The sequence below is a fragment of the Peromyscus californicus genome, unplaced genomic scaffold, assembly GCF_007827085.1.
Source record: "Peromyscus californicus insignis strain IS unplaced genomic scaffold, ASM782708v3 Scaffold_4__1_contigs__length_199733344, whole genome shotgun sequence".
In the NCBI taxonomy this organism is placed as follows: domain Eukaryota; kingdom Metazoa; phylum Chordata; class Mammalia; order Rodentia; family Cricetidae; genus Peromyscus; species Peromyscus californicus.
In genome coordinates, this window is record NW_026294562.1 from 173216895 (window position 1) to 173243238 (window position 26344).

The following is a 26344-nucleotide window of genomic DNA, read 5'->3' on the forward strand; positions in this document are numbered from 1 at the left end:
TTTGCTGACCCCTGTGTCACGTTATAGAGCAACAGCAAGAGCCTCACCAGATACCAGTGCTGTGTTCTTGGAAATAACTGTTTCCAGAACCACAAAATTAAAAAAAATTCTGTTCGTATAATTGCTGGGTTTCTAATATTCTGCTACTGCAGAATACAGACTAAGATGGTCTCTGCATCTTTCTGCAGAGTCTGTGGGATGGGGGCAGGGGGTAGAGACACTGTCAGAGAAAGATAGCAAGAGAGAGGGTCGGAGAGCTTCATGGCCTATGAAGACAGCCAGGAGGACAAAAGGAACCATTCGTCATTAGTCACAGCAATCAGAGACTATTTAGTTAGGGTTTCTCTTTCTGTGACAAAACACTGTGACCAAAAGCAACTTGGGGAGGGAAGGGTTTATTTTGCTTGAATTCCCATTTTACAGTTCATCATCCAGGGAAGTCAGGGTGGGAACACAAGGCAGGAACCTGGAGGCAGGAGCTCAAGCAGAGGCCAGGGAGGGGTGCTACTTACTGGCTTGTTCCCCATGGCCCTGCTTTCTTATAGAACCCAGGACCACCCGCCTAGGGATGGCACCACCTACAGTGGGCTTAGCCCTCCTCATCAATCCCTAATAAAGAAAATGCCTTTCAAGCTTGCCTGCACTGTGATTTTAGGGATGCATTTTCTCAACTGAAGTTCCTTCCTCTCAAATGACCCTAACTTGTATCAAGTTGATATAAAATCTAGCCAGCCCAGACACCCAGAGGCCCCAACTTCTCCTCTGCCAGGTTTCAGCCTCTCTCTCCTCCTAGCTCCCGAGCCTTCCCACTCCTGAATCTCTTGCCTCTCCTTTCTTCTCCTTCTTTCTCTTCCATCTGAGGCTGTCATGGGCCAGAGAGTGCAATAGGAACTCTGGAGAAATTACATCTGCAGCCCCTCAAGGACTCGGGCTGGGGAATGCATAGACACACAGAGATGTGCACAGTCCATGTGACACTGTTCTTGTCACTTAAATGTAACCACATTCATATATGAAGCTAAGAACATAGAGAAAGGCCTCCACAATTTAAGATTATATATGCAAACACACCCCAGACGTGCAAGAGTAGACTAGCAAGCACATCTAGACACAAACACACAAACACACATTCATATTAGAATGACCAGCTGGGTGGTGGTACACGCCTTTAATCCCTGCACTTGGGAGGCAGAGGAAGGCAGATCTCTGTGCATTCGAGGCCAGTCTGGGCTACAGAGTGAGTTTCAGGACAGTCAGGGCAGTTACACAGAGAAACCCTGTCACAAAACAAAAACAAACAAACACAAAGAAATGGCCTTTCACTATAAAAAGCATATAGTGCACACACACAGGTACATGCCTGAATAAATAAACAGACAAAACTGAGCTGACACGTGTATACTCACCCCCAGAAATCGAGACGCATTACTCCCAATGCCCTTTTGTCCTGTGTATCTGTTTCTTGGTGATCTTGCCAACATCTTAGGGTGGGGGCAAGAAGATAGGGAGTGAGCAAGTCACTGGCAGCCCTAGCAGGAAGTATGGGTGCTCACACTCCTGGACAGTGACGAGACAGGAGGCAGGAACAGCTCAAGTTGCATAACTAGGTGGAGAGGCAGGCTCAGCATAAAAGGTCCTGCTGGAGTGTGCAGTGAGGTCGCCAGTGGCCAGACCAGGACCATGGAGCCCAGTGTCCTGCTCCTCCTCGCTCTCCTCGTGGGCTTTGTACTGCTCCTGGTCAGGGGTCACCCAAAAGCCCGTGGCCACCTCCCACCAGGACCACGTCCACTGCCCCTCCTGGGAAACGTCCTGCAGATGGACAGAGGAGGCCTCCTCAACTCCTTCATGAAGGTGAGACTTATATGGGGTCATTGTGTGGGCTTGTCCCTGCTTTTGTCCGTGGAGATCACTCAGAGGGATGAGCAAGCGACTCCTTCCAGGCCATAGGTTCAGGTGGGAAGGTTGCTGAGTGGAAGGTGAGATGCTGATTAGTGATGATGGGCAGGCATGTCCTCACTATGGTGGAATCCAGTGGGGGCAATGTGCTTGGAGTGTGGAAGGTGTAGAGCCATTGAGGCGTAAGCGTGTAGAATTTCACTCCGTGGGGCTTGTCTTTTCCAGAAGAGAAAGAAAAACGTCAGAGGCATCAGCAACAGGTTTTGCTCCTGCCAACAAAAGAGAGAGCAGAGATTAGCTTGAGGTGTTCAGGGACAAAGGGGAAGAGAGGCAGGGCAGGAGGAGGCGTGGTAGGGAGTGTTTATCAGTTTATTGCAGCAGCTAGCATTGTATTTACCAGTCTGTGCACAGATTCTTCACACTGGGGATTTCATGTTTAATTACCACTTGCTTGCTAGTAATTCATCAGCATCCACGCTCCTACCTTCCATGAGAGAGCTGAAGCAGTGATTGCAAGTCCCACTCCTCTGTCCCTCCCCATGGCTGTGGAGATCTCCCTCTTGTACCATATGTTTGGTACCCCCCTCCACTCAATGGCAAATTTAGCTATTTTACTTTATATTTTGAGACAGGGTCTCCCCGTGCTTTTAAGGTTGTCTTCCAACTCATGATTCTCTTGCCTTAGCCTCCTGAATGAAATGAGAAGCGTGTATCACCACACCCTGACATGAGTGTTTTAAACAAGTACTTCTCACATGTTAGAAAACTCAAGTCAACATCCTGTTTATTTTAGTTTTAAAAAATCCTTAGACACTTTATCATCTGCAGATACCAGATCTCGGTCATTTGTGACCTCCCCTTTCCCTCTCTCTCCTCCCTCTTTTCCCCACAGAACCCCTTCTTTTTGCCAACAAGACTCTCCCTGCTTTAATATTCTTATTTCTGCCCCCCCAAGTTTTATTAGGGTCCTTCAGAGTGGGCTTATGTGGGGCTTGTTGCTTGGAGATCACTTTGCACAAAGAGAAAGGATGCCTTCTAGGCTCTAGGTTCAGGTGGGAAGGTTGATGAGGAAAAGTGGAGATGCCGACTCCTGCTCAGGCGTGGTGGGGCTCATTTCCTGGACCGTGAGCATCTCATGAGTGACTACACCACGACAGAAATCGGCATCTCCCCCCAGCAGCACTAACTGCCCACAGACCCACAGGGAGGGGTGGTAGCATTCTGTCACAGTGTGAAATGCTGCATCTTTCCCAGCAGGGACAGTGATGTTGATGATATGAACACACAGGGTCTAGGAAATGTGCAGACAGCAGGAAATTCCAGTATATACCAGCTCTGATATGATGGTTGGTTGTCTTTGCAACTATGTATTTTGAACATTAAAGAGTCCCATGTTCCCCTGCAAGAATAATAGTGGCAGCGTCGAGCAGCAGAGCTGCATTCCTGACACCCAGGAGCTGACAGACTAGTTTCAGATGTAGAATAAACATACAAAAGTTAATTAGGTAAGTTGCCTGTTCACCTGTCTGATACAGAACATAGGCAAAGCAAAATGGCTTTCCTCTCAAAGGTTTATTTTTACTTTATGTGTATGAATGTCGCCTGCATTTATGCATGCATACCATGTGCATGCTTGGTGCTCCAAAGGGTGTAGGATTCCCTGGAAATGAGTTACAGATGGTGTAAGTACCAAGTGAGTGCTGGGAACTGAACCTGGGTCCTCTGCAAGAACAGCATGTGCTTTTAAACCCTAAGTCATTTTTCTAGTCTAGTAAGCACTAGAAAAGCTGCTGATGGAAGTTCTGCTAGTGGCTGCACCAAGGTCAGGGAAGGAGAAGCACACTAGCCCAATAAGGGGGTGATTATTCCTCCTGAGCCCAATAAGGGGATGACCATTCCTCCCATCTGCTTATCATGGTTTAAGTGAACCAGCCTTCTCCAGGGCTTGTCTCTTGGCTGAAGATTGATGGGCCCAGCTGAATTAACTCTTAAGGGAGGAGTCAATCTTTGGAGTAGGTAAGAATTTCATGTCTCCACTCAGGACCAAAGGGAGGAGGGAGGAAGAAGGATCGAGGAGAGAGGAGGGAAACAGGAATAGGGAAGCAGGAGGAGGGAGGAGTCTATTCTAAACTACTTTTAAGGCTCCTTAACATTCTTCTCTTATGGATGGAGACACCAAAATAATTGGGAGATGGGCTGAAATTTGATGATGGAACATTTCCAAAGCTGTTCAGTGAGGGTCAGTGTCTGGTCGAGTTTCAGTCACATGTAGCCCCAGGAAGAAATGCTCATTTAGGAGAAGACATAAGAAGGACCTGGGTGGTGGTGGAGGAGAACTGGCCCAGCAGTTAAGAGCACTGGCTGCTCCTTCAAGGATCCAGTTTTGGTTCCCAGCACCAAAAATAAATCCCTCCCATTTGTAACTGCAGTTCCAGGGGATCTGGCTCCCTCTTCTGGCCTATGAGGCCACTGCATGCATGTGTTGCACTTTCGTATATGCTGGTGTAACACTCACACAAAGTTCATGATACTCCCTTGGTAGGCTCACAAGAACAAGCATCTGTGTATGCTCACTGGGCTCTTCGTCAGGCTTTTAAGTGTGGCCTCTGAGGCTTGATTCAAGAGTGGTGGACCTGGGATCTATTTTCAAATGCTTTGATAGTTGTTGGGGTGTCTAGTGTCACAGCCTGGGTGTGACTTCTAAGATCCTGGAGGCAACCACCTGTTTTATCCTCACAGGAACTTCTTTAGAGTCCCATCTTATTCACATCAGAACCTCAGGGGAACCCACCATTACCATGGAAACTGGTGTTAGGAAAAGACTCAGGAGGAACTCAAGGGCAATCTTCTCAGAGTTTGAGATTAAAAACATCAGGCAGATGTTTTTAATTAAAAACAAGTGGCACATCTTGGCAGCTGCTGGAAGAGGAAGGTGGGTGAGAGAAATAGAGGAATCTATGTGGTTTGTAAGCACCCATGTGGTAAAAAATGAGTGGGCGAGCTTCCGAGAAAGAGAGGGACAGCTCAGAGTGTAGGGAAAGCACATCCAGCCTTTGGTCGGTATCTGAGAGAACAAGAAATAGAAAGGAGGTTTTGGAAGAGTCATGATTTCTGAGTCAGGACTCAGAAGAGGAGGTGGGTCTCAAGGTATAGGTACTACAGTGCTTCCTTATGGAAGTTCTGCAAGTGACTGTCTAGAATTTGGAAAGAAATGTAATTATTATTATTATTATTTTTATTGTGTGTCTGTTTGGGTGTATATTTACTTTGTGTGTGGATACACACACCTTTACATAGAGGCCAGATGGGGACATTGGTTGTGTTCTATCACTCTCTGTCTATTCCTTTGAGGCAGGGTCTCTCCCTTAACCTGGGCCTGGTATTGTCTTAGCTAGGCTGGAAACCAGCAAGCCCCACTTCCTCCTGTCTCCACCTCCACTTTGGAGGTGGGGCTATGGCTGTGCTTTGGACACCAGGCTTATATCTGGGACTGGGGTGCAAATCCCAGTCATCATGTAGCCGCAAGTGTTCCAGACCACTGAGCTACCTCTCCAGTTTCAGTTATAATTTAAAATGATTCATTTTAGATTTATTTTTTATTTTGTGTGTAAGAATGTTTTGCCTGCACATATGTCTGTGTACCATGTGTGTGCCTGGTACCTGCAGAGGTCAAAAGAGGGCATTACATCCCCTGGAACTGGAGTTAAAGATATTTGTGAGCTGCCATGTGGGTGCTGGGAACCAAACCCAGATCCTCTGCATGAGATTTTTAACGTCTGAGCCATCTCTCTAGCTACTCCAGTTTTAACTTTTGAACTATGATATTGTTAAAGTTGATTATCAGCCTTCCTAATGCTATGACCCTTTAAAACAGTTCCTCAGGTTGTGGTGACCACCAACCATGGAGTTATTTTTGTTGCTACTTCATAACTGTAATTATGTGTGTGTGTGTGTGTGTGTGTGTGTGTGTGTGTGTGTGTGTGTGTGAGTGTTAACATCCATATCATATTCATGTCTGTAGCTGGAGTTTTCTCCAGTCCTGCCCAGCCCTGCGGTTAGGATGAATCTCTCCTCCCTGCATCCTGCAGCCACTTGGTCCCAAGTAAACACACAGAGGCTTACATTACATACAAAAGGTAAGGCCTATGTGTCAGGCTTCTTGTTAGCTAACTCTTATAACTTAACTCACCCATTTCTATTAATCTATATTGTAGATGAATGGTCTTGTTAAATAAGAAACACAGAGCCAATGCAGAGATGAAAGTCCAAGAGGTCAGAGCTAAAAACCTTACCCTTCACTGCTGCTGTTGTCCTCTTCAGCAAGAGACCTACTTCCTGTCTGTCTTTTTTATAGACTTTCTCTTCTGCCTTCTTATTGGTTGTAAACCCAACCACATGACCTTCTCGTCACTGCCTGTCTGTACAGACCTCCAGGTCTTCTATGGTTGGTATTGAGATTAAAGGCGTGTGTCTCCATGCTGGCTGTACCTTTGAACACACAGAGATCCGCCTAGCTCTGCTCCCAAGAGCTGGGATTAAAGGAGTGCACCACCACCACCCAGTTTCTGCTATGGCTTGCTATTAGCTCTGACCCCCAGGCAACTTTATTTATTAACATACAAATAAAATCACATTTCAGTACAATTAAAATATCACCATACTATATGTTGCCACGTGGCTGTGGCATTGCTCATCTGAGGGCATCTTGTTGCTCCTTGGGTGGTGGGCTGGCTTCTCTTTCATCTCATCTTTCTCTTTCCTGTATCTCTGTTTGGATTTCCCACCTGCCTCTAGGCTGCCTTGACATAGGTCAAAGTAGCTTATTTATTAGCCAACTAGAACAACACATATTCACAGCATACAGAAAGACATCTCATAGAACTTCCCCATTTCTGTCTAATCAAAAAGGAAGGTTTTAACTTTAACATAGTAAAATTACATATAATAGTGCTCACTTTGGCAGCACATATACTAAAATTGGAATGATACAGAGAAGATTAGCATGGCCCCAGTGCAAGAATGGCACTCAAATTTGTGAGCGTTCCATATTTTAAAAAATACATGTAAATGAAACAGTTATCAAGTAAGAATTAGTTATAATATCTAGTCTATTTGTATTTGGCAAAATTAAGAAACTAGTCTATCATCTGTCCTATATTTGTGAGTCTAAAGTTTTGTATCTAATTTTATCTTTTATCACAGCCAAGGAAAATTATAATTATAACTATGTAGTCTTCAACTCCATCAAAGACCCCAGAAGGATATAATATTACCTGAGTAAACAGGAAGTGAATTGCAAGCAACTTCCATAATTCTAGAAATTACTGAGATATCTAGCTGCCTGGACAGTCATCCAAAGTTTCTCAGCACCATTGGGGCATTGATCTTCAGCCTACAGGCCTAGAGTCTCTGGCAGACTTTTTAGTGAAGCAAGAAATTCGAAGGATTGTCTTGCCTATTGGCAAAGTTCACCAATTGCTTCTCCCTGTGTCCTGCAGAATGTCTGACAGTCTCCTCTGTGAGGCAGGAACCTGAAGAAGGATCTCACCTTGTTTAGGCAAAGTTTAGTGGTCACTTTCCCATGGGTCCTACATGTCCAGTCTATACCACACATTGTCAAACAGTCCAGGCAAGAGCAGTTTCTTGCCCAAATGGCCAGTTTTGCCAAGAAGAAGAAGAAGAAGAAGAAGAAGGAGGAGGAGGAGGAGGAGGAGGAGGAGGAGGAGGAGGAGGAGGAGAAGAAGAAGAAGAAGAAGAAGAAGAAGAAGAAGAAGAAGAAGAAGAAGAAGAAGAAGAAGAAGAAGGAAAACTCCATATGGAATGTCTTTGATGCCCATCTTCCTCTTTGAAGTAAATTGGTGCTGCCAGGAGCAGACATGTCTCACTGTCCAGAAAAGTCTAAGTTATAAAACATTTTAAATGCCATATTCTGTAATTCTTTTACGTGTTTGAAGATTACCTACCTAATTGAAAAATACCTATGTATATCTAGAAAACTTAACTAACATGACTACTTATTAATCTGTATTTCTCAGCTATACACTACAATTTCAAATGAGCTGCACAAACATAGTACCCCAAACAGGAGTAGAAATACATACAGTATAACAAAATTTTCTTCACATTTGCATCAATAAACAAAACAACTTCAAATTTGCATCAAAATCCATAGCAATGTAAAACATTTAAAATAAGTTGTTGCTCTTTAAGTACATTGAATAACCTACCCTTTTATCCTATCATATCTACACTATCCCCTTTTCTTTTTTATAAAGAGTTTGCATTCATAATCAACCCCTTTTAAGTAAAAATAAACATTTATAAACAATATTTTAGGAATTTGGGCATAGCTTTTCATACTACTTACTACTGGTTGGGGGTGCTGGCAATCTTATGGGAATCCTGAGAAAATTAAGAATCATAGTTAAATCTTGACTGTAGCAGTCTGTGAGGCTGTATCAACCTCTCAGAGGGTCTTGGTTGATCAAACCATATTAGCCTGGAAGCAGTCCATCGGTTCTCATCTTCTGTGGAAATAAAAGCAGAACATCTTTTCCAAAGCAATGTATCCTTAGACATAAATTTGAAGTCAAGATACCTTTAAAATATACATATTGGTTTAACTCAGCAGTCTTTACAATCAAATGTCTCTCTCCAATTAAAAATCCCAAAGACAACACAATCCAGATTCTCTGTGTAAATTTTATTTTTACGTGGATTGACTTTTATATTACTTTTACTGTCTCTTTAAAGATTTTATTTTTTAAAACTATCTATTTCATTATATAAATGCATATGTTCTTTTTTCTCTCTCTTCCAAGCCTATGTACATTTTTACATACATTTTAAACCATTTAGAGTTTTATATCATCTGAATCTGTCTTGTTGTGAATCTATAATCCTTCTTTGACCAGGAGCGATTTTAAGCTGTTAAGATGATGACTTTGGCTGTTGCCTCCAGGGCCCCCCCTCAGCTTCCCAACATGGTGGAGGTATGTTTACCACCAGCTCTGGGATCCATGCTCACCAATGAGTCTGGGAAGCAGTGGGTCTATGCCTCCATCCAGCAGTATATAACCCAGAATTCCACCCCCAGTATTTTGTCTGTACTAGCAAAAGTTAAACCCACCATGCATCACACTGCATGCCTTGGAGACACCTCTGTGTACCATGACCGGAATCTGCCATGCTGTAGGTCAAGCCCACACAGCTGTGAACCTGCCATGCTGTATGTAGCTCCAGCATACATTTGCAGCATCTTTGTGTCATGACTTGCCTGAGAGACTCAATGAGGAAGCTGCTCTTGACTCCATTTTAGAATCCATTTTTATAGACTTCTCAGGTTTTGGGTAGAAATTCCTGCCTCACATTGGGTGCCAAAATGTAGCCAGAGGTTTCTCCAGTCCTGCCTGGCCCTGCGGTTGGGATGAATCTCTCTCACTCACACCCTTCACCTGCTTGGTCCAAGTAGACACACAGAGGTTTACATTACTTACAAACTGTATGGCCTATGGGTCAGGCTTTACGTTAGCTAGTTCTTATAACTTAACCCATTTGTATTAATCTATATGTTGCCAAGTGGCTGTGGCATTAGTGGTCTGCAGGCATCTTGTTGCTCTTTGGGTGGTGGGCTGGCATTTCTCCAATTCTGCCTTTCTCTTTCCTGTATCTCTGTTTGGATTTCCCACCTGTCTCTAAGTTGCCTTGCCATAGGCCAAAGTAGCTTATTTATTAGCCATCTAGAGCAACACATATTCACAGGATACAAAAAGATATCCCACAGCACATATCAGAGTCTATATCCATATCTGTGTTTGAAGCAGCAGGTTAAGCCCCCTCCCCACACCAATGAGAACTTACTCCAAACACTTGAGAAATAAGAATAAAACTCTTCAATAATGCACATCTGGTTCTGGCCAACATCCAAGAGAAACTAGCCTCAAAGAGACATTTTTAACAGCTTGTGTAGATCTTGGGCACTACCAATCCATATGTGCTGTCATCTGTAAATATCTTGTAGGTTCCATCAGACTTTGAGCAGTTAAACATATTTCACAGAGATAGGAACTACAAGCCTGACTATTTCAGATAAGTGGAGATTTATGGCAAAGATATCCTCACCATTACTTTTGAAGTAGACCAGGGTTGTTCCTTTTGAATCACATTGCTTGTGTCTCAGTCATTGAACTGTTGCTGTGAAGAGACCCGATGACCAAGGCAGCTCGAATAAGAAAGCATTTAGTCTATAATCACCATGGCAGCAACATGACAGCAGGCATGGCAGGTGCTGGAGCAGTAGCTGAGAGCCACATCCTGATCTGCAGGCAGAGAGAAAAACTCTGGGCTTAGCATGGGCTTTTGAAACTTCAAAGCCTACCCCTAGTGACACACTTCCTCCAACAAGGCCACACCTCCCAATCCTAATCTTTTCAACCTGGTGAGCAAGCATTCAAATACATGAACTTATAGAGGCCATTCTTATTCAAATCGTCTCACCAGTGCTCTCCTACCCTCCTGGCAGAATTACACTCTTCCTGAATAAGAGAAACAGGACTTAATGATCATTGTTAGCCAGTGCTATCCCCTTTGAACTGCCCAGTAGAGCCATGTTCTTTAATATGGGAATGGAGCCTGATTTGCATCTATCTTAATAAACAAATATCAACAGAACTATATTCTCAGAAGCCTAAAGTACAATTACGTTCAGGGTACAACTATCTTCTTATGGTTTCTAACAAGTCTGGTTAGCTTACTACTTATCACCAAGTCATATGAGAGGCAGCACTGCCTTAGCTAGACCCTACCTTGTGCAGCTTAGTTTTCCTAAGCAAGTTTACCGCTGAATCCTCTGTAATGTCAAATCATCACTCTCAGTTTTCCTACAGCATATCTATATATTGTTTATTTTTTTGATACCAGGTCTCATGTAGCCCCAGGCTGGCCTCCACCTCAACAGCAGCAAGAGATGATCTTGAACTCCTGATCCACCTCATTTACTTCCCCAGTGCTGAGCTGATAGCAAGAGCCACCCACCCACAGCCATACTGTAATGCAGTACTGCTCAGATCATCCAGCATCCATGCAGACTTCCATGGTGGTGGATTGACCCTGAAATTGCTAGGTCCTCAGAAGGGGAAAGGTGGCCAGGGGAGGTCTTCCTATGTATCACTCTGTGTCTAAGTGTTTTCACAGGGTAGCAACAACGTCTGCACTGACTAACCACAACCCTGGTACCCTTATGCTTGGCAGATTCGAGAAAAATATGGAGATGTGTTCACAGTGCACCTGGGACCGAGGCCCGTGGTCATGCTGTATGGGACAGAGGCCATAAGGGAGGCTCTGGTGGACCAAGCTGAGGCTTTCTCTGGCCGGGGGACAATTGCTGTGGTTAGACCAGTCTTCAAGGACTATGGTAGGAATTTCAAAGTTTGATATTGGTGAAATTATCAATGCCACTCCATGTAGTTAAAAGGGAGGTTTATTTCATGGGGTAACTTACATGGGATAGGCTACAGTGTCTGGGAAAGGTGCTGTCTGGCGGTGTTCTCTGGAGAACTCTGCTTGGTCTACCTCAGTGTCCAGGGTCTAGGAACCAAGAGAGCCTGCTCATCTGGATCTCGGGTCTTCAGGGTCCTCTCTCAGCCTCACCTTATAGGCGTGACCATTACTGAAGCCTCAATGGGTGTTAAAACTTCCAGGTCAAAGCTGGAATGGCTACCCATTACAGTTTAGGATGAGGTGGGCTGGAGAATGGGCCCAGAGAGAGGAGAAGCTGATGGAAGGGAGGGCAAGGGGTAGTAAGGACCCAGGTTTCTTTGACCTTCCTCTATAACTCCCCCATGCTTCTCTTAATTTCTTAGGTGTGATCTTTGCCAATGGGGAACGCTGGAAGACCCTTCGGCGATTCTCTCTGGCCACCATGAGAGACTTTGGGATGGGAAAGCGGAGTGTGGAGGAGCGGATTCAGGAGGAGGCCCGATGTCTGGTTGAGGAGCTCCGGAAATCCCAGGGTGAGTCTCTGAGAATGGGCATAAAGGAGCATGGTGATACAGAGACCTGAGTGCACAGCCCGGGAAAGAGAAGAGACATCCATGGGCAGAAAAAGAAATACACACACACACACACACACACACACACACAGACACACAGAGAGATGTAGTCACATACACAGACACACACAGATACACACACACACACACACACACACACGGAGACATACACACATAGACACAGACACACACACAAAGACATACACACAGACACACACAGAGACGTAGTCACATACACAGACACACACAGACATACAGACACACACACACACACATACACACAGACAGACACACACTGGCAAGATGATAAGCTAGAGGGAGAGAGAAATACAGAAAGACAGGGAAAGAGATGTATAGTTCACAGTGTTCAAGAATGACTCAGAGACATAGATTGAGAGAATTGCATGCATTCTACTTATGTTCAGGGAAATCGATGCCTGGGTTAAGAATATGTGTCATCTGGTGTGATGGCACAAGCCTGCCCTCCCAATACTCAGGGGGCTGAGACATGAGGGTCACAAGTTTAAAGCCAGTTTGGCTACATCATGAAATCTTGTCTCAAAGAAAAACCATGGTTGACATGGTGGGTGCAGCTCCAGCATGCTGGGCTTGCCTGGCACACACACAGTTCCAAGTCTGATCACAACACCACAACATTGGCATGGTGCCAAATGCTGGTCACTATGGTATACCTGAGGTGAAGGCAGGAGCATAGAGGTTGGAGGTTATCCTTGACTTTATACCGTGTTCAAGGACGTCTTGATCATGTTAACCAGTCTCAAAACACGGTCTATGTCCAAGGCAGGTGTTAGAAGCAGGGAACTTTGTTCTTTCCTTGTGGATGTCCTGATGAGTGGGGCAGTGAGCAAAGATGGGGTGTTTTACTTTGTGGCAGTCCTAGGCACTTCTGGGTACTTATAGAAACTTCACATCAGGGGCATCCTGGTGACCTAGTCCATTTTTTACCACCTCATTCCTTTATGCTGGTGTTTGTCATCTCTTTAAGATTTCTCAGGAGACTCTGAGAGGTCCATGCAGAGACTGGAAGGGAACAGAAGGAAATCAAGAGACTAGGAAGGAGAAAGCAGAGTGACAGAGACTGGGAAGCTGAGATAGAACTTGATGACCAAACAGAAGAGAAAATACAGGGGAGCAGGAGTGAGGGGAATAAAGGGGCCAGGAAAATAGGTAGAGGGATGGAAAAGAGAAAGACAGAAATGCTGAGAGACATTTAGACAGGAAATCACAGAGACAGATAAAGGTTGACAGACATCAGGGAAAGATCTGCAGAGAAATCAGAGACAACAGACAGGCCAGCCCAATATTGCTGGACTGACAACATCCTTCCCACCATGTGGGCCCATGAAGGAACCCAGAACTAAAGGCAGCAGGCACTGGTTATTGATGGTTCTTGGAACACCACAGAGCCTAGAATCAGAGAAGGAATGGAGGAAGACTCAAAGATGAGACTTCTAAATCCACACAAGCAACCCCCACATCGTTCTCTGTACCATTCCTGCCAATGGGAGTCAGCTATGGGCTCAGTCAGAATGTTTTCCTGGTGGACACTATGTTACAGACGCTCTCCTTCTCAACTCTCTGGGTCTGATCCTGGCCCCAGTCATGAGGAGCTGTGTCACCTTGGTGAAGTTAGTGCCCATCTCTGTGTATACTAATAGCATTGCATCTTATGTATAATTTTGAGAGGAAATTAAATAAATGGTGTGTGCAATCCTGAGTGCAGGTCCTGGTGCATCATGTTTACAGATGTGGTAGCAGCTACTGGTATTGAGTAGGGAGTAGTGGGTATAGGTTTACAGATATGAGGCCAAAGCCCAATGTCCCCCTGATGCCATGTCTTGATTCCGAGTCTCCTGAAATGCATCCCCCTTCTCCAGGAGCCCCCCTGGACCCCACCTTCCTTTTCCAGTGCATCACAGCTAACATCATCTGCTCCATTGTCTTTGGAGAGCGCTTTGACTACAAAGACCGCCAGTTCCTGCGCCTGCTGGACCTGTTCTATAGGTCCTTCTCTCTCATCAGCTCCTTCTCCACCCAGGTCAGTGGATGGGAAGAGAGGAGCATCCAGGGCAGAGGAAAGAAGAGGCTGCTCTGTGGGTGAAGAAGGGAGTGTCTTAGGGCTGGAAGAAAGGCAGAGACAACATGGAGAGACAAGGAGCCTGAGGCCTGGAGGGCAAGGGGTGGCAGGAGGATGTTAAGTAGGGTGGAGAAACCCTAATGCAGAAATACCAAGTCATCCAGACATGAGAAAATGATGACATGGGGGCGCTGTGGCTGTCGCTAAGAGGGCAGAGGACTTGTCTATCATGTGTGAATCCTGGGGTTCATCCCTAGCACAAATTAAGCCAGGTTTGGCGCTACATATGTGCAATCCCACTACATGGGAGATCAGAGTTTAAGGCCATCTTTGGGTAAATATTGAGTTTGAGGAGAGTCTGAAAGACATGAGACCCTGATTGACAAAAACAAAAACAAAATGATGGCTTAGGAAAGAGTGAGAGAGAATCCAATACAAGTGCTGGAGAAAGGACTCAGAGAAACAGACTGAGAGCATGCTGTGTGTGTTTGTGCATGAGAGGGGAAATGAAGGAAAGAGAAGATGAGCAAAGGAGTGGGGGAGGGGAGGGGAGAGAATGGAAGGAGAGAGGGCAGATCCTCGTGAAATATGGGGACCTAGGAACACAGCCTGCTCCTTGAGTCCTGATAGCTCCAGGTGACCTCCTGGGTCCTTCTTTCCTGCAGGTGTTTGAGCTCTTCTCTGGCTTCCTGAAGTACTTTCCCGGTGCCCACAGACAAATCTCCAAAAACCTGCAGGAAGTCCTTGACTACATTGGCCAGAGTGTGGAGAAGCACAGGGCAACCTTGGATCCCAGCAATCCAAGAGACTTCATCGATACCTACCTTCTACGCATGGAGAAGGTAAGTCCTGCAAGAATGAGAGAAGTGATGGGTGAGAGTGAAGGCTGGGGATGTGAGCCGAGGAAAAGGGGGGCAGAGGATGGGGAGGAGAGATAGGAAGTGGAGTAGAGGAGATGCAGAAGAATCCAGAAATTGAAGACTAGAGAAAGGAGGAGAAAATGAAACAGGGAGGAAGAAGGCTGTGGAAGAAACACAGGGCAAGGGGCAAAAAGCAGAAAAGACCTCAGAGGAAGAGAGAGCCTGGGAGGAAAATCATGATAAATACCAGAGAGCAAAGTCAAGAGAGAAGGAGACAGAACAGAGAGCCAATGACATTGTTGAGGACTGGGACTGGCAATGCAGTCCATACAGTGTGAGACAGAAGGTCAGTTCCCAGGATGTGTATGTATCTCCCTGTAAAGACCCAGTCACCCCTGACCTTCCCTTCTCTCTCCCATCTGGAACCAGGAGAAGTCCAATCAACACACGGAGTTCGATCACCAGAACCTCATGCTCTCCGTGCTGTCTCTCTTCTTTGCTGGCACCGAGACCAGCAGCACCACGCTCCGCTATGGCTTCCTGCTCATGCTCAAATACCCCCATGTTACAGGTGCGCCACAGACTGCCCGTTGAGGGATCTCTAGCCTCCTTTTAGCTGTGGAGGTTTGTGTGGATGAGAGAGACAAGGGCCTCTTACATCTGGAGTTCTGAAGGCTTTGGTCTACTTCTAAACTAGGGTAGTACTGTGGGTAGTGTGTGAATGAACACTCAGCTGGCCCATTTTCCTTTGATTTTTCCTTTCACTTTAATGTAGATCAGTCTATCCACCAACCCACCTACCCATCCATCTATCCATCCATCCACCCACTCATCCAACCATCCATTCATCCATCCATCCGTCCATCCATCCATCCACCCACCCTTCCACCCATCATCCATCCATCCATCCATCCATCCATCCATCCATCCATCCATCCATCCATCCTTCTTTCCTTCCTTCCATCTTTCTCTCTTTACATCCATTTATTCATTTATCTTTCTATCCATGCACCTCTTCATCCATCTACTCATTCTGTTTGTTTACACACCTATGTGTCCACTCACCAACTCATGTCGTTCACCTTTCTCTTCATTCATTTTCCCATTCATCTAAGCATCTGCCTAACTAAACACCTATTTACTCAACCATCCTTTTATCTACCTACCTATAAATATTCACACACACACACACACACACACACACACACACACACACACACACATACCCAGAACCCACCCACTCATCATATATCAATCCACTGTCTAATTTTTATTGATCACCCACCCTGTTCATTCATTCATTTATTTTAATTCATCAACTTAGTTTCCCTTTGATCAGTAGAATTGAATAAATTATTTTCATTGATTATGCATAAACTTATCTATACTTCTATCAAAAGTTTCATTCCTTAATCTTTTCACTAATTGGCCTTTGAGTTTATCTTTCATATGTCTATCCATTCTTTAATTTATCCTCTAATTGAGTCATCTTTTGACTTATGAGTTGAATAAATAATCCAGTGTTTAGTCTGTTCATTTCATTAACTCACAAATCTGTTCATTTATTAATTGATTTATTTATTATATTTATTATATATTCATTTTTATAGTTATCCATGGATAGATCCATTTGCTAATCTACCTACTTCTCTGTTATATTCCTGAGGAAACAGCCTCGAGTTCTTAATATAAAATTCCATGTAGAGTTATAGATTTTGGGCAAGTACAAGCATGTGTATGTGATTGTGCACATGTGTCTGTGGGTATTATGTGTAAGTGTGTGTGTGTGTGTGTGTGTGTAGACAGACAATTCATTCCCTTGTGAAGGTGAGAATTTTTGCTGCTTTTCTCCCTCACACTCTTACACCAACATGATTGCTCTGAAGTATTCCTATGCAATCGCCCTTTTTGTATGTTTTTCTCTTTTTTTAAATCCCTGATGAAATAAGGTTGAAGCTCGTCGAGGAGAGCTGTGATATAGTTTTAAACATGGGCACAGAGAGGCAGTCACTTAAGAATACGACAGTTGGCCAGGCGGTGGTGGCGCACGCCTTTGATCCCAGCACTCGGGAGGCAGAGGCAGGCGGATCTCTGTGAGTTCGAGGCCAGCCTGGTCTACAGCGCGAGATCAGGAAAGGCGCAAAGCTACACAGAGAAACCCTGTCTCGAAAAACCAAAAAAAAAAAAAAAAAAAAAAAAAGAACAGGACAGTTGTTTGTACCCACAAGTGCACTGCGTTTCTCAGAGAGGCTCCATGATGCCCTCTTTCTTGGGGTGTTGGCTCATAGAATGAAATATCATTGCTACAAATCAGCAAAGTAGATCCACTGTTCCTTTCTTTCTGTGCAGAGAGAGTCCAAAAGGAGATCGATCAGGTGATTGGCTCACACCGACTCCCAACCCTGGAGGACCGCACCAAAATGCCTTACACTGAGGCTGTCATCCACGAGATTCAGAGATTTTCAGATCTCATCCCCATTGGTGTCCCACACAAAGTCACCAAAGACACTTTGTTCCGAGGGTACCTGCTCCCCAAGGTGAGACCAGCTGCCATTCCACATGTCTACTCCATGATCACTCTACACTCTCCTCATCACCAACCTCAGCCTGTTTGTGGTTTCCTACACTATGTGTTTCTCAAGAACTGACTGAAGATGGGAGTCAGGGTATGCTGATATCTTTGTGTCTCATAATGTCTCCTAGAACACTGAAGTGTACCCCATCCTGAGTTCAGCTCTCCATGACCGACGGTACTTTGCACAACCAGACACCTTCAACCCTGACCACTTCCTGGATGCCAATGGATCTCTGAAGAAAAATGAAGCTTTCATGCCCTTCTCTATAGGTGAGACCCACTTGTGCTTCCTTTCCCAGACACTAGAGGGCAGGCTCATCCTCCTGGACAGACAGGTCCAGGTCCATGTTTACTGATTTATTCCAGCTGCTTTGCCTGAACCATTTCATTCACCCTGGCTACAGTGCCATAAGAGGACTCTTGAACTAAAGGAGCATTCTGACCATCAGTACTTTGGGGAATTATTTAAAAGTCTCTAAATTTGAGCAAATGCATTTTCTTAAGAAACAACAGCAAGAACAAGTGCCATCATCTATGAACACTGCTGTGAACTGGGTAGGGTCTTGATGGCTGGGGAGGCATTGACTTTAGCTGTGAGCACTGGGGAGATGGGGCCTTGTCTTGACATGCTTGTCTCTGTGCAGTAAAATTACTCTGGCTTGGTAAATTGTAACAGAAATCAAAATTACTACCATTTATTTGAGCAAAGAAACCATCCATGATGAGTAACATCCTGAACCCGAAGAAGTTCAGAGTTACAGCACCCATTAGTGTCAGCATGTGGTGTCTATAGACAATACTGAGCTTGGCATGGACACACAGCTCAATTGTTGCCAGTTCTGCTTTTGCCTTACTTGGCCATGCTGGAGTAGTTTGCAGCCTAGGGTAGGTCAACTTCTATGAGAGACTGAGACTTCTTCTTCATTGGAAGAATATAATCTCAAGTAGTTGTGTTGACTGTTGTGTTTGGTTAATTTGTTAGTGTCTCTGGCCAAATTTAATTCAGTTTTATGGACTCTATGGGATGTAAACATGGAAGCTTTATGTTCATGCTTTTATCTTTTGGAGAAAGGGGTATTCTAGAAACAATTCCTTAGCCTTTAGTTGTACCCCACCCATCATATTCTCATGACAGGGATGGAACCCAGGGGTAAGTGTTTGTTAAACAAGTTCTCTCAGAAGAACCCATACCTCCAGCCTCTCCTTGGTGCATTCTAGAAGATGCTCTCCTGTTTTCCTCCTCCTGTTCTCATTCACTCACTGAGGGATTTCAGGCAAGTGTTCTCTTACTGAGCCATGTCTCAGCTAAGAATTGTCTAGTGTTGAGTGTCCGAGTGACTTCAGTGACCCTGGGCTCAGCCTTGCTCCTGGCTCTGTCCAGTATAAGGGCCTCCTTTCCTATTTGATCCTCACAGTTGCAGACATGTAGGATGTGAGATAAAAGTGAATTGTCTGTATAACTGTTCCAAGTTTAGAAAGGCAGGTTGTTGGGAAAGGGGATGTAAGAAGAAGACATGGAAGGAATGCATGACCAGATGTGGTTGGCCAGAGAAGTTGGAGGGGTTAGGATGATGGCTAGGAAGTTTAGAGAAAGCAAGCAGAAAAGAACAGATAATAAGACACATAGTGATGGTCGGTACAGACACAGGTTCAGGGAGACTGCTGTGGGATGCAAGCAAGCAAGCAAGCAAGCAAGAGAGTGAGCAAACAAACAAGTCAAAAGGATATTAATGCCAAAGGGACATGAACGGTGTCTGAATCACCAGCTCCAAGCATGGGGACATGGTGTTGAGAGTGAGATCAGCCATAAAAAGCTGCTCTGGAAAAATCTGGGTCATAAAATGAGTTCCAGGAGAACTGTCTCAGAGAGATACTCCATGAATTTCTAAGCTCATGTCACCTAAGTTCTGGAAATGGAATGCCCAAAGGGATAGGGTACTTTCCCTAGACACCCCTACACAGGCACAATTTCCCAACAACTGGAGGGCACAGGCGTTGCTGGGAAATCCCTCATCCACCTGGAGGCCTGAGGTGGTCAGTTGCAGATTAAGAATCTCTGAGGTACAGGGCAGGGGGTGGAGCCCTTGTCTGGTCTTTCAGGCTCCCATTGTTCTGTGGTGCTCCATGCCCAAGGTGACAAACCTTATGTCTCTGAGAATCCAGTGGATGCCATAGGCTCCTTATCATGTGCCCCTGCCCATTCTCAACTGTGTGAACAATTGTGTTTGGGATCTTGTTGAAGTTCATTGATCACAAGCTGAAGAAGCAAAGGAGGCAGAGAAAAAGAAAGAAAGGTGGAGGAGAGGATGAGTGACAGAGGGGACAGAGAAAGAGAGAAAGGTGGAGGAGAGGATGAGTGACAGAGGGGACAGAGACAGAGAGAAAGGTGGAGGAGAGGATGAGTGACAGAGGGGACAGAGACAGAGAGAAAGGTGGAGGAGAGGATGAGTGACAGAGGGGACAGAGAAAGAAGAAAGGTGGAGGAGAGGATGAGTGACAGAGGGGACAGAGAACGGGGAGAGACAGAGACCATGCTCTGTAGTCTATCAACTTCCTGCCTCAGTCTCCCAAGTGCTGTACTTGCACACATGTGCCTCCATGTCTGGATCATATAGGGCCCTTAACACCATTCAGTTGTTAATCTAAGAGTCTTTGTAAACAGTACCTTCACCCTCAGGGCAGCCAATGAGATGGGTACCAATCCCTCACATGAGCTAAAATAGAACACTAAAGATGTTGCATTAAACATGTGTACACAGACACACTTGGTTCCTATTCTAGTACCTTCTTACAGTTCTGGAACAAAGGACTCTGGTAATCCCACAAATTCTAGAACTCTGTCAGAAGTGACCATGAGACACCTACTAACAGTTTGTTCTGAATTTTATGATTAATTTATTGTGTATATGTTTGAATGCATATACATGTGTGCTATGGTGAGTGTGTGTGTGTGTGTGTGTGTGTGTGTGTGTGTGTGTGTGTGTGTGTGTGTGTGTTTATATCAAAGGACAGAGTGTGAGCGTTGGTTCTCTCTTTGCAACATGTGGGTCCAGGGGATTGAACTCATGTTCTCAGGGTTGATAACAGGCTCCTTTTTGTGCTAAGAAGTCTCACTGGCCCTTGCACCAATTCTTTAAGGTTTTGGGAATCTCTTAATGTTTTCAAATTGCAGGTTGAAGGTCAAACTCATTCTTATTCTTTGCAATGGGCCGAGTTGTCTGGGTTTAGGAATGGGACAGTCCAGAGGTTGTATACTGCCCTGGGGCTCACATGGCTTATCCTCTGTGCCCACAGGAAAGCGCATTTGTCTTGGTGAAGGCATTGCCCGCAACGAATTGTTCCTTTTCTTCACCACCATCCTCCAGAACTTCTCCGTGTCCAGTCTTATGGCTCCTGAGGACATTGACCTCAATCCCAAGGAGAGTGGCTTTGGCAAAGTGCCCCCAACATACCAGATCTGCTTCTTGGCCCGCTGACTGGGCTGTGGTGGAGAATGGCCTGTTGAGAATGGCCCCATGTTTCTGCCTATGAGAGACCTGCTGGAAACCAGGCACTAGGTCACTGCTCACTTCATAAGACCTCACTGCAGCTTCTGCAAAGCTGGAGGTGTGTTCTTCTGCCCTGTGAATGGCAATGGAAAAAATCAATCAAGTGCCTTTCTTGAAGTGTGAACAGAGAGATTTCTGGAGGCCACATCTCATGCTGAATCACTCCCAACAGCCACAATGCCAATGTATCAGCTCCTGGAGATACATGATCTATGCCAATGGACTCAGTATATGATCTGAATACCGAATTCTATAGATTTGCCTAATATGTATGGCTCATGTCAACAGAATCATATAGTGTGTGATATTTGGTATCTGGTGTCTTTTACTTCACACAATATTATCTAGGTCCCTGTACTTTGCAGGCCAGAGTCACAAACCTTCATGGGCTTTTCTCATGATCATTCTCAGCCAAAAGCGTAATTACCTTCTTTCCTGTGTTCTACCAGCAGAAGGTGTGGTCCTGATTTAGGCTGGGTCTTCCTGCTCCTAAGAATCTGATAAGAAATCCCTCAGAGCATGCCCAGCAGCTTGGGGTCTAGTTGATGCCAGATGCAGTCAAGTCAACACTCAAGAGCAGTCATCAAAAAGCCAAGTCCCCTGACCTCCTGGTTACTTTTACATGTGACATCTTGATTGTCTAGTAACTAAGGTTCTTTTCAGAAGGGCTTCTGGCTGCAAACTCGATCACATCCAGGCCAGATTTGTATAGGGACAACCTGTTACCTTGTTCCCTGCTGAGTTGTGAGAACCTGGAACAGCAGGTGACTGATGCCAGGTATTAAATATGGTGGAAGAATAATCAATAGGTAAATAAACAACTCAATACTGTGACAAAATGAGTCACTCCATAAACTTGCCCAATATGCAGCCAGACCTCGTCTCTCTGTTATCTGTCCCTCCCTTCAGATGACCAGAGTAAATCCTCGTCCCCAAACTCTCCAGACTGACCCAGTTCTGAGTCGTCTGCTCTTGCTGTCTTGTCACCTTCTGACAGAAGTGTCTGGGAGCCACCCTTTGAGCAGTGTCCCCTGAAACTCAGCCTCTGCACACTGCACTGCTGGGACAAGCAGGTGTTTGTGGGAAGTGTCATTTATTTAACATCATCACCTAGGAAGGTGTCTCTAGGCAGCCTTTGGCCAATCAGCAGGCAGCTCTCAACTCACCTCTGAGATACTAAATTTCCACCCTCATTACCAACCTCCTGCTGCCTAGGGAGAGTTACCAGGAGCTTTGCCAAGGAAGATTTCTGGCTCACTCTCTTCCACCAACCACAGGAATAAGACAACAATCAGAACAGTCTGTCTTCAAGAAAAACAGGAATGTGCAGCATGCTAAGGTAGAACCATGGCACTCTGGCTTCTCCTGAATCTTGCTAGTCTGGATCTGGGGTGGCTCCAGCTCAAGGACTGTCTCTCTCGTGGACAATGGCTTCTGCCTTTGCTGGAGAACATTTTGCAAACAGACTTCATGAGCTACTCAAATCTTTCCAAGGGGTGAGATGTGGAGAAGATCAGGGTGAGGAGGCAGGAGATGGGAGGAAGGAAGTGATGCTCACAGGCAGCAAAGAGTTGCAAGTCCATGGTTCAACAGGCATCTCCAGATCAGGTTGTGAATTCTCCAATTCTTCTTCCAGCCCTGCTGTGGCACTAGAGAAGCTTCTAGAATTCTTATGAGGAGGAACAGTTTGAAGGTAGGTAGGGAGATAGGTGCAGGTAGATGTAATGTGGTCTCCATCCTTGAGAGCTGCATATGCTTACATGGAGTCCCTGAATCTCATAAAGTCCTAAGTTGGGAAAGTTCTCAGAAAAGCTGGGACCATGGAAGGGTATGAGAGAGATGGTCATGTGAAACCACAGAACTGAAATTTAGGTTCTTCCCTGATGAGATCCAGACAACCTTGGGAGTGTGATCCAGAGAGGAAGAACCCATCACTATGGTCAGCTTGTGAGTTCTGGGCCTTGCCTCTGCAGCTGAGGGGGAAATATGGAGATACTGTCGTGCTGCAAGCCATAAAAATGTATGAGGTAGGGATTTCAGCTGATTATGACAAGCTAATACCTGGAAGAAGCCAAGGGCCTTCAAGAGGTCAAGCTGAGGCTCATCGAGTCTTGGTGATATTGGCTTTTGATTATTAGCCATTTCCTGCTATGAATTTCTCGTGCACTATTGTAGCTTTTCCATCATTCATTGGGCACAACTTCTCCTGTACTAATGGAATGTTTCGAGAACCTTCTGCACTGACAGCTATGAACAGCCAGAACCCCAGTTCAACCCTTCATGTAATTATCATCATTGGCAGTATCTGGCCAGGACCATCCCTGGATGGACAAAAGTATCTGATCAAAGATACCTCTGTGCTCTCTAAGAACTTAAGCATCCAGACCATCTGTTTGAACAGGCCTGGCCGATCTGCTAATTAAGCTTAATTTTCTCCTTTTTAAAGTCTTATCTCCAGTTTTAGATCAACCTTTAACAATTAACTCAGAACTAATCTGTTCTTACTTACAGGTACATCTAGCTGTTATGGAAGTTGCTTAGCCAAGATGCCAAGTGATCAAGCACACTTCTCCCCACCCTGCCTGAAAATGTGGGAGCAGAGATAGTTTGGAGAGATAAGGGCCAAAGGGGTAAAATTCAGCTTTATTTTCAGAGCAAGGAGTAGATGGAGAAGAGAAAAGAGAATGGAAGAACTAGATGGGTAAGAACTGGAGAGGAATGAACTGAGATGGGGAAGAACATTGAAAAGCTAGAATAGAATACTAAAGGAATGAGATGGAAGATGAGGAAGAGCCAGATGGGGAAGAACAAGATGAGGAAGAACAAGATGAGAAAGAATGAAATGGGAGAGGAGCTAAGATGGGAAAGAACTAGATGGATGAGAACCTAGATGGTGTGGGGCGGGGGAAGAACTAAGATGAGAGAATTAAGATAGAACTTAGAGGGGACAGCAGATAAATGTAGAGAGAAATCAGGCAAGAAAGTAGTTAGGCATGAGAGCAGAATTGAGGCTATGTAGACAGAATTTTATCCCAGAGGAATAAAGTAGACAGACAAAAGAGCTCAGGATTCTTAGTTTCTTTTCCTGAAAATAATTCTTGCGATTTGTAGCCTCTCTTCTGAGCCCCTCAGAAGAAGATTATTAAGGCTGGTCCTTAATAATTCTTGAGACTGTCACACTCTATACGGGCTTTAGCCTATTCTTGTCCTGGGTGGACATGAGGCAATATGGGAGGCCATAGAGGATCAGGCTGAGGCTTTCTCTGGCCAAAGGCTCATGGCCATCATTGATCCATCTTCCAGGAAGTGGTGAGTGGGGGATGGTCCTGAGGTTAGTGGGAGGGAAGATCTCACCCACCCCACACTTAGGTATGTTGTATTTTTATTTTATTTTTTGGCCAAAGAATAACTTGGAGCTTCCTCTAGTGGTTCTGTATGACCACCATGAAGGACTTTGTAGCAGAAAATGGAGCATGGAAGCTGAAATCAAGGTGGAAGCTTGGGGTCTGCTGGTGGAGCTTTGGAAAACCTGGGTTGAGTCCCAGGGGTGTGTGCAGGAGGTCAACACAAGACAAAGAGATGGAGAGACAAATAGATTGCTAAAGATCCAGAAGAGCGATGAAGAGACAGGTTCTTGGGGTGGGGATGGAGGATGACAAGTTAAAGATCCAAGGATACATTTTGAAATAGAAGTTTCACAGAAAAAATTAGAACTAAGATATGTGATCCTAGAAATAGTTAACAGAGACACAAAATGTCTGGGTGGGAAGGACAGATGGATGTGAGACAAACCAGGATGTGGTAGTTTGAGTGAGAATAACCCCCACTGGCTCATATTTTTGAGTATTTGGTCCCCAGTTGGTGGAAATGTATTATGAGGATTACAAGGTGTGGCCTTGATGGAGGAGGTGTGTCACTGGGGATGGGCTTTGAGGTTTCCAAAGCTCAAGCCTTTCCCAGTTAGCTCTCTGTCTGCCTCCTGACATGGATGAGATGTAAGCTCTCGGGTACTGCTTCAGCACCATGACTGTCCACCTGCTTTCATGTTCCTGACGTGATGGTTATGGTCTCAACTCTGAAACTGTAAGCCCCAGTAAATTCTGTTTTTCCTCTCAGCTGAGCTGGTCACGGTGTCTTAGCAGAATAATAGAAGAGTAATCAAGACAAAGGGCATGAAATGAGGCCAGACTCTCAGAGAGTCAGAGATGAGACCAGAGAGACACAGATGCACAAGGAGTCACACCATGACTAGAGAATAATAGACACAGCAAGGTTTCAGAAGTACAGGCAAACCAGGAGATGGCACCAGCCTTGTGAGAGTCAGCCAGAGGGACAATGTAGGGGAATGAGACCAAGACAGAGGGTACAGTACACGAAGGTGGATACAGTGGAACAGAGGATTAAACCAGAACTCTGTGCATGCTAGGCAAGGATTCTACCAACTGAGAGACATCTCCAGCCAATTTTGTCCTATGGTGCCTCTGTAATTTGAGAGATTGCTGTAGATGCCAGTGTTGTTTACATGGTTCTCTCTGTTCCTCCCCCATCCTCCTCTGCAGATGAGTCAACATGACTTTCCAGCTCTTCATTTGTCCTCAATTCTTTTGTAGATATCAGGATAAGGTACAAGTTACCACAGGGAGAAGATAAAATTCTCATTTGAGGTGTAGACATATGTGCAACCTTCCGTGATCCTATACATGAACTATGCAAGTTTATACCAGTTTATATTTTCCCATGTGAATGATGAATAATAACGTCCACAAAGTGAATGGTTGTGTGAAAGATTGTCAGCAAAACAAAACTTATTGGTATGGAATGAATGTTATTTTGTGTGTGAAAAGGCATGAGGGTTGTGTGTGTGAGTGTGTATGTGTGGTTGTGAGTGAGTGTGTGTGTGTGTGTATGTGTGTGTTGGGGGGAGCAGGGTAGAAGGCTATAGTTTGAATGTCATCTCTAAAACCCATGTTAAATTTAAACGTCATTATAAAAATGTTAAGAAGTGAGATCTTCAAGATGTGATAAGGTCATAAATCTTTTGCCTTGATGTTATAGGTTGATTGTGAATATTGCCCAAAACATACGCTTGAATTATTTTGTTCCACAGGAGGTGATTCTGTTTCAGGGAATTATGGGATCTTTAAGAGGTGAGACCTGTCTGGTGGAAGAAGGTCACTTACAATGGACTGTAGATAGATTATATGATGGCTTGTAACCTGGGCCTGATTCCAGCTTCTCTCTCTCTCTCTTGTTTCTCATCCGCCACTGTTATGTGACCAGCCACGAGCTCCCCTTTCAAGCCCAGAGCCCCAGCTCTG

General features: G+C 45.0%; 1 protein-coding gene, 1 long non-coding RNA gene and 1 other non-coding gene across 3 annotated transcripts in view; 2 read left to right on the forward strand and 1 right to left on the reverse strand.

Annotated features, from left to right (window-relative positions):
* On the forward strand, positions 1–20966 carry LOC128094854 (cytochrome P450 2B1). Its single transcript, XM_052713444.1, has 9 exons — positions 1–1851; positions 11146–11308; positions 11757–11906; positions 13844–14004; positions 14709–14885; positions 15333–15474; positions 17253–17440; positions 17607–17748; positions 20773–20966. Exons 1-9 carry the CDS (start codon positions 1681–1683, stop codon positions 20952–20954), a joined length of 1476 nt encoding a protein of 491 aa, XP_052569404.1. The 5' UTR covers positions 1–1680; the 3' UTR covers positions 20955–20966.
* Positions 1957–26344, reverse strand: part of LOC128094855 (uncharacterized) — a 26870-nt gene continuing 2482 nt past the window's right edge. Inside the window, exons 2-6 of the long non-coding RNA XR_008213098.1 lie at positions 20931–21099; positions 17129–17244; positions 10018–10214; positions 8264–8423; positions 1957–2165 (exon numbers count right to left, since the gene is read on the reverse strand). This is a non-coding gene — a long non-coding RNA (uncharacterized LOC128094855). The remainder of the gene's footprint in view (positions 2166–8263; positions 8424–10017; positions 10215–17128; positions 17245–20930; positions 21100–26344) is intronic.
* On the forward strand, positions 6844–6949 carry LOC128095735 (U6 spliceosomal RNA). The gene has a single exon (XR_008213347.1). It is a non-coding gene; the product is annotated as a U6 spliceosomal RNA (small nuclear RNA).

Coding starts and splice junctions, on each gene's coding strand:
- LOC128094854 (XM_052713444.1), top strand. CDS start 1,681: ATGGAGCCCAGTGTCCTGCTCCTCCTCGCTCTCCTCGTGGGCTTTGTA. Junction 1,852..11,145: donor TCCTCAACTCCTTCATGAAG/GTGAGACTTATA, acceptor TATGCTTGGCAG/ATTCGAGAAAAATATGGAGA. Junction 17,441..17,606: donor GAGGGTACCTGCTCCCCAAG/GTGAGACCAGCT, acceptor AATGTCTCCTAG/AACACTGAAGTGTACCCCAT.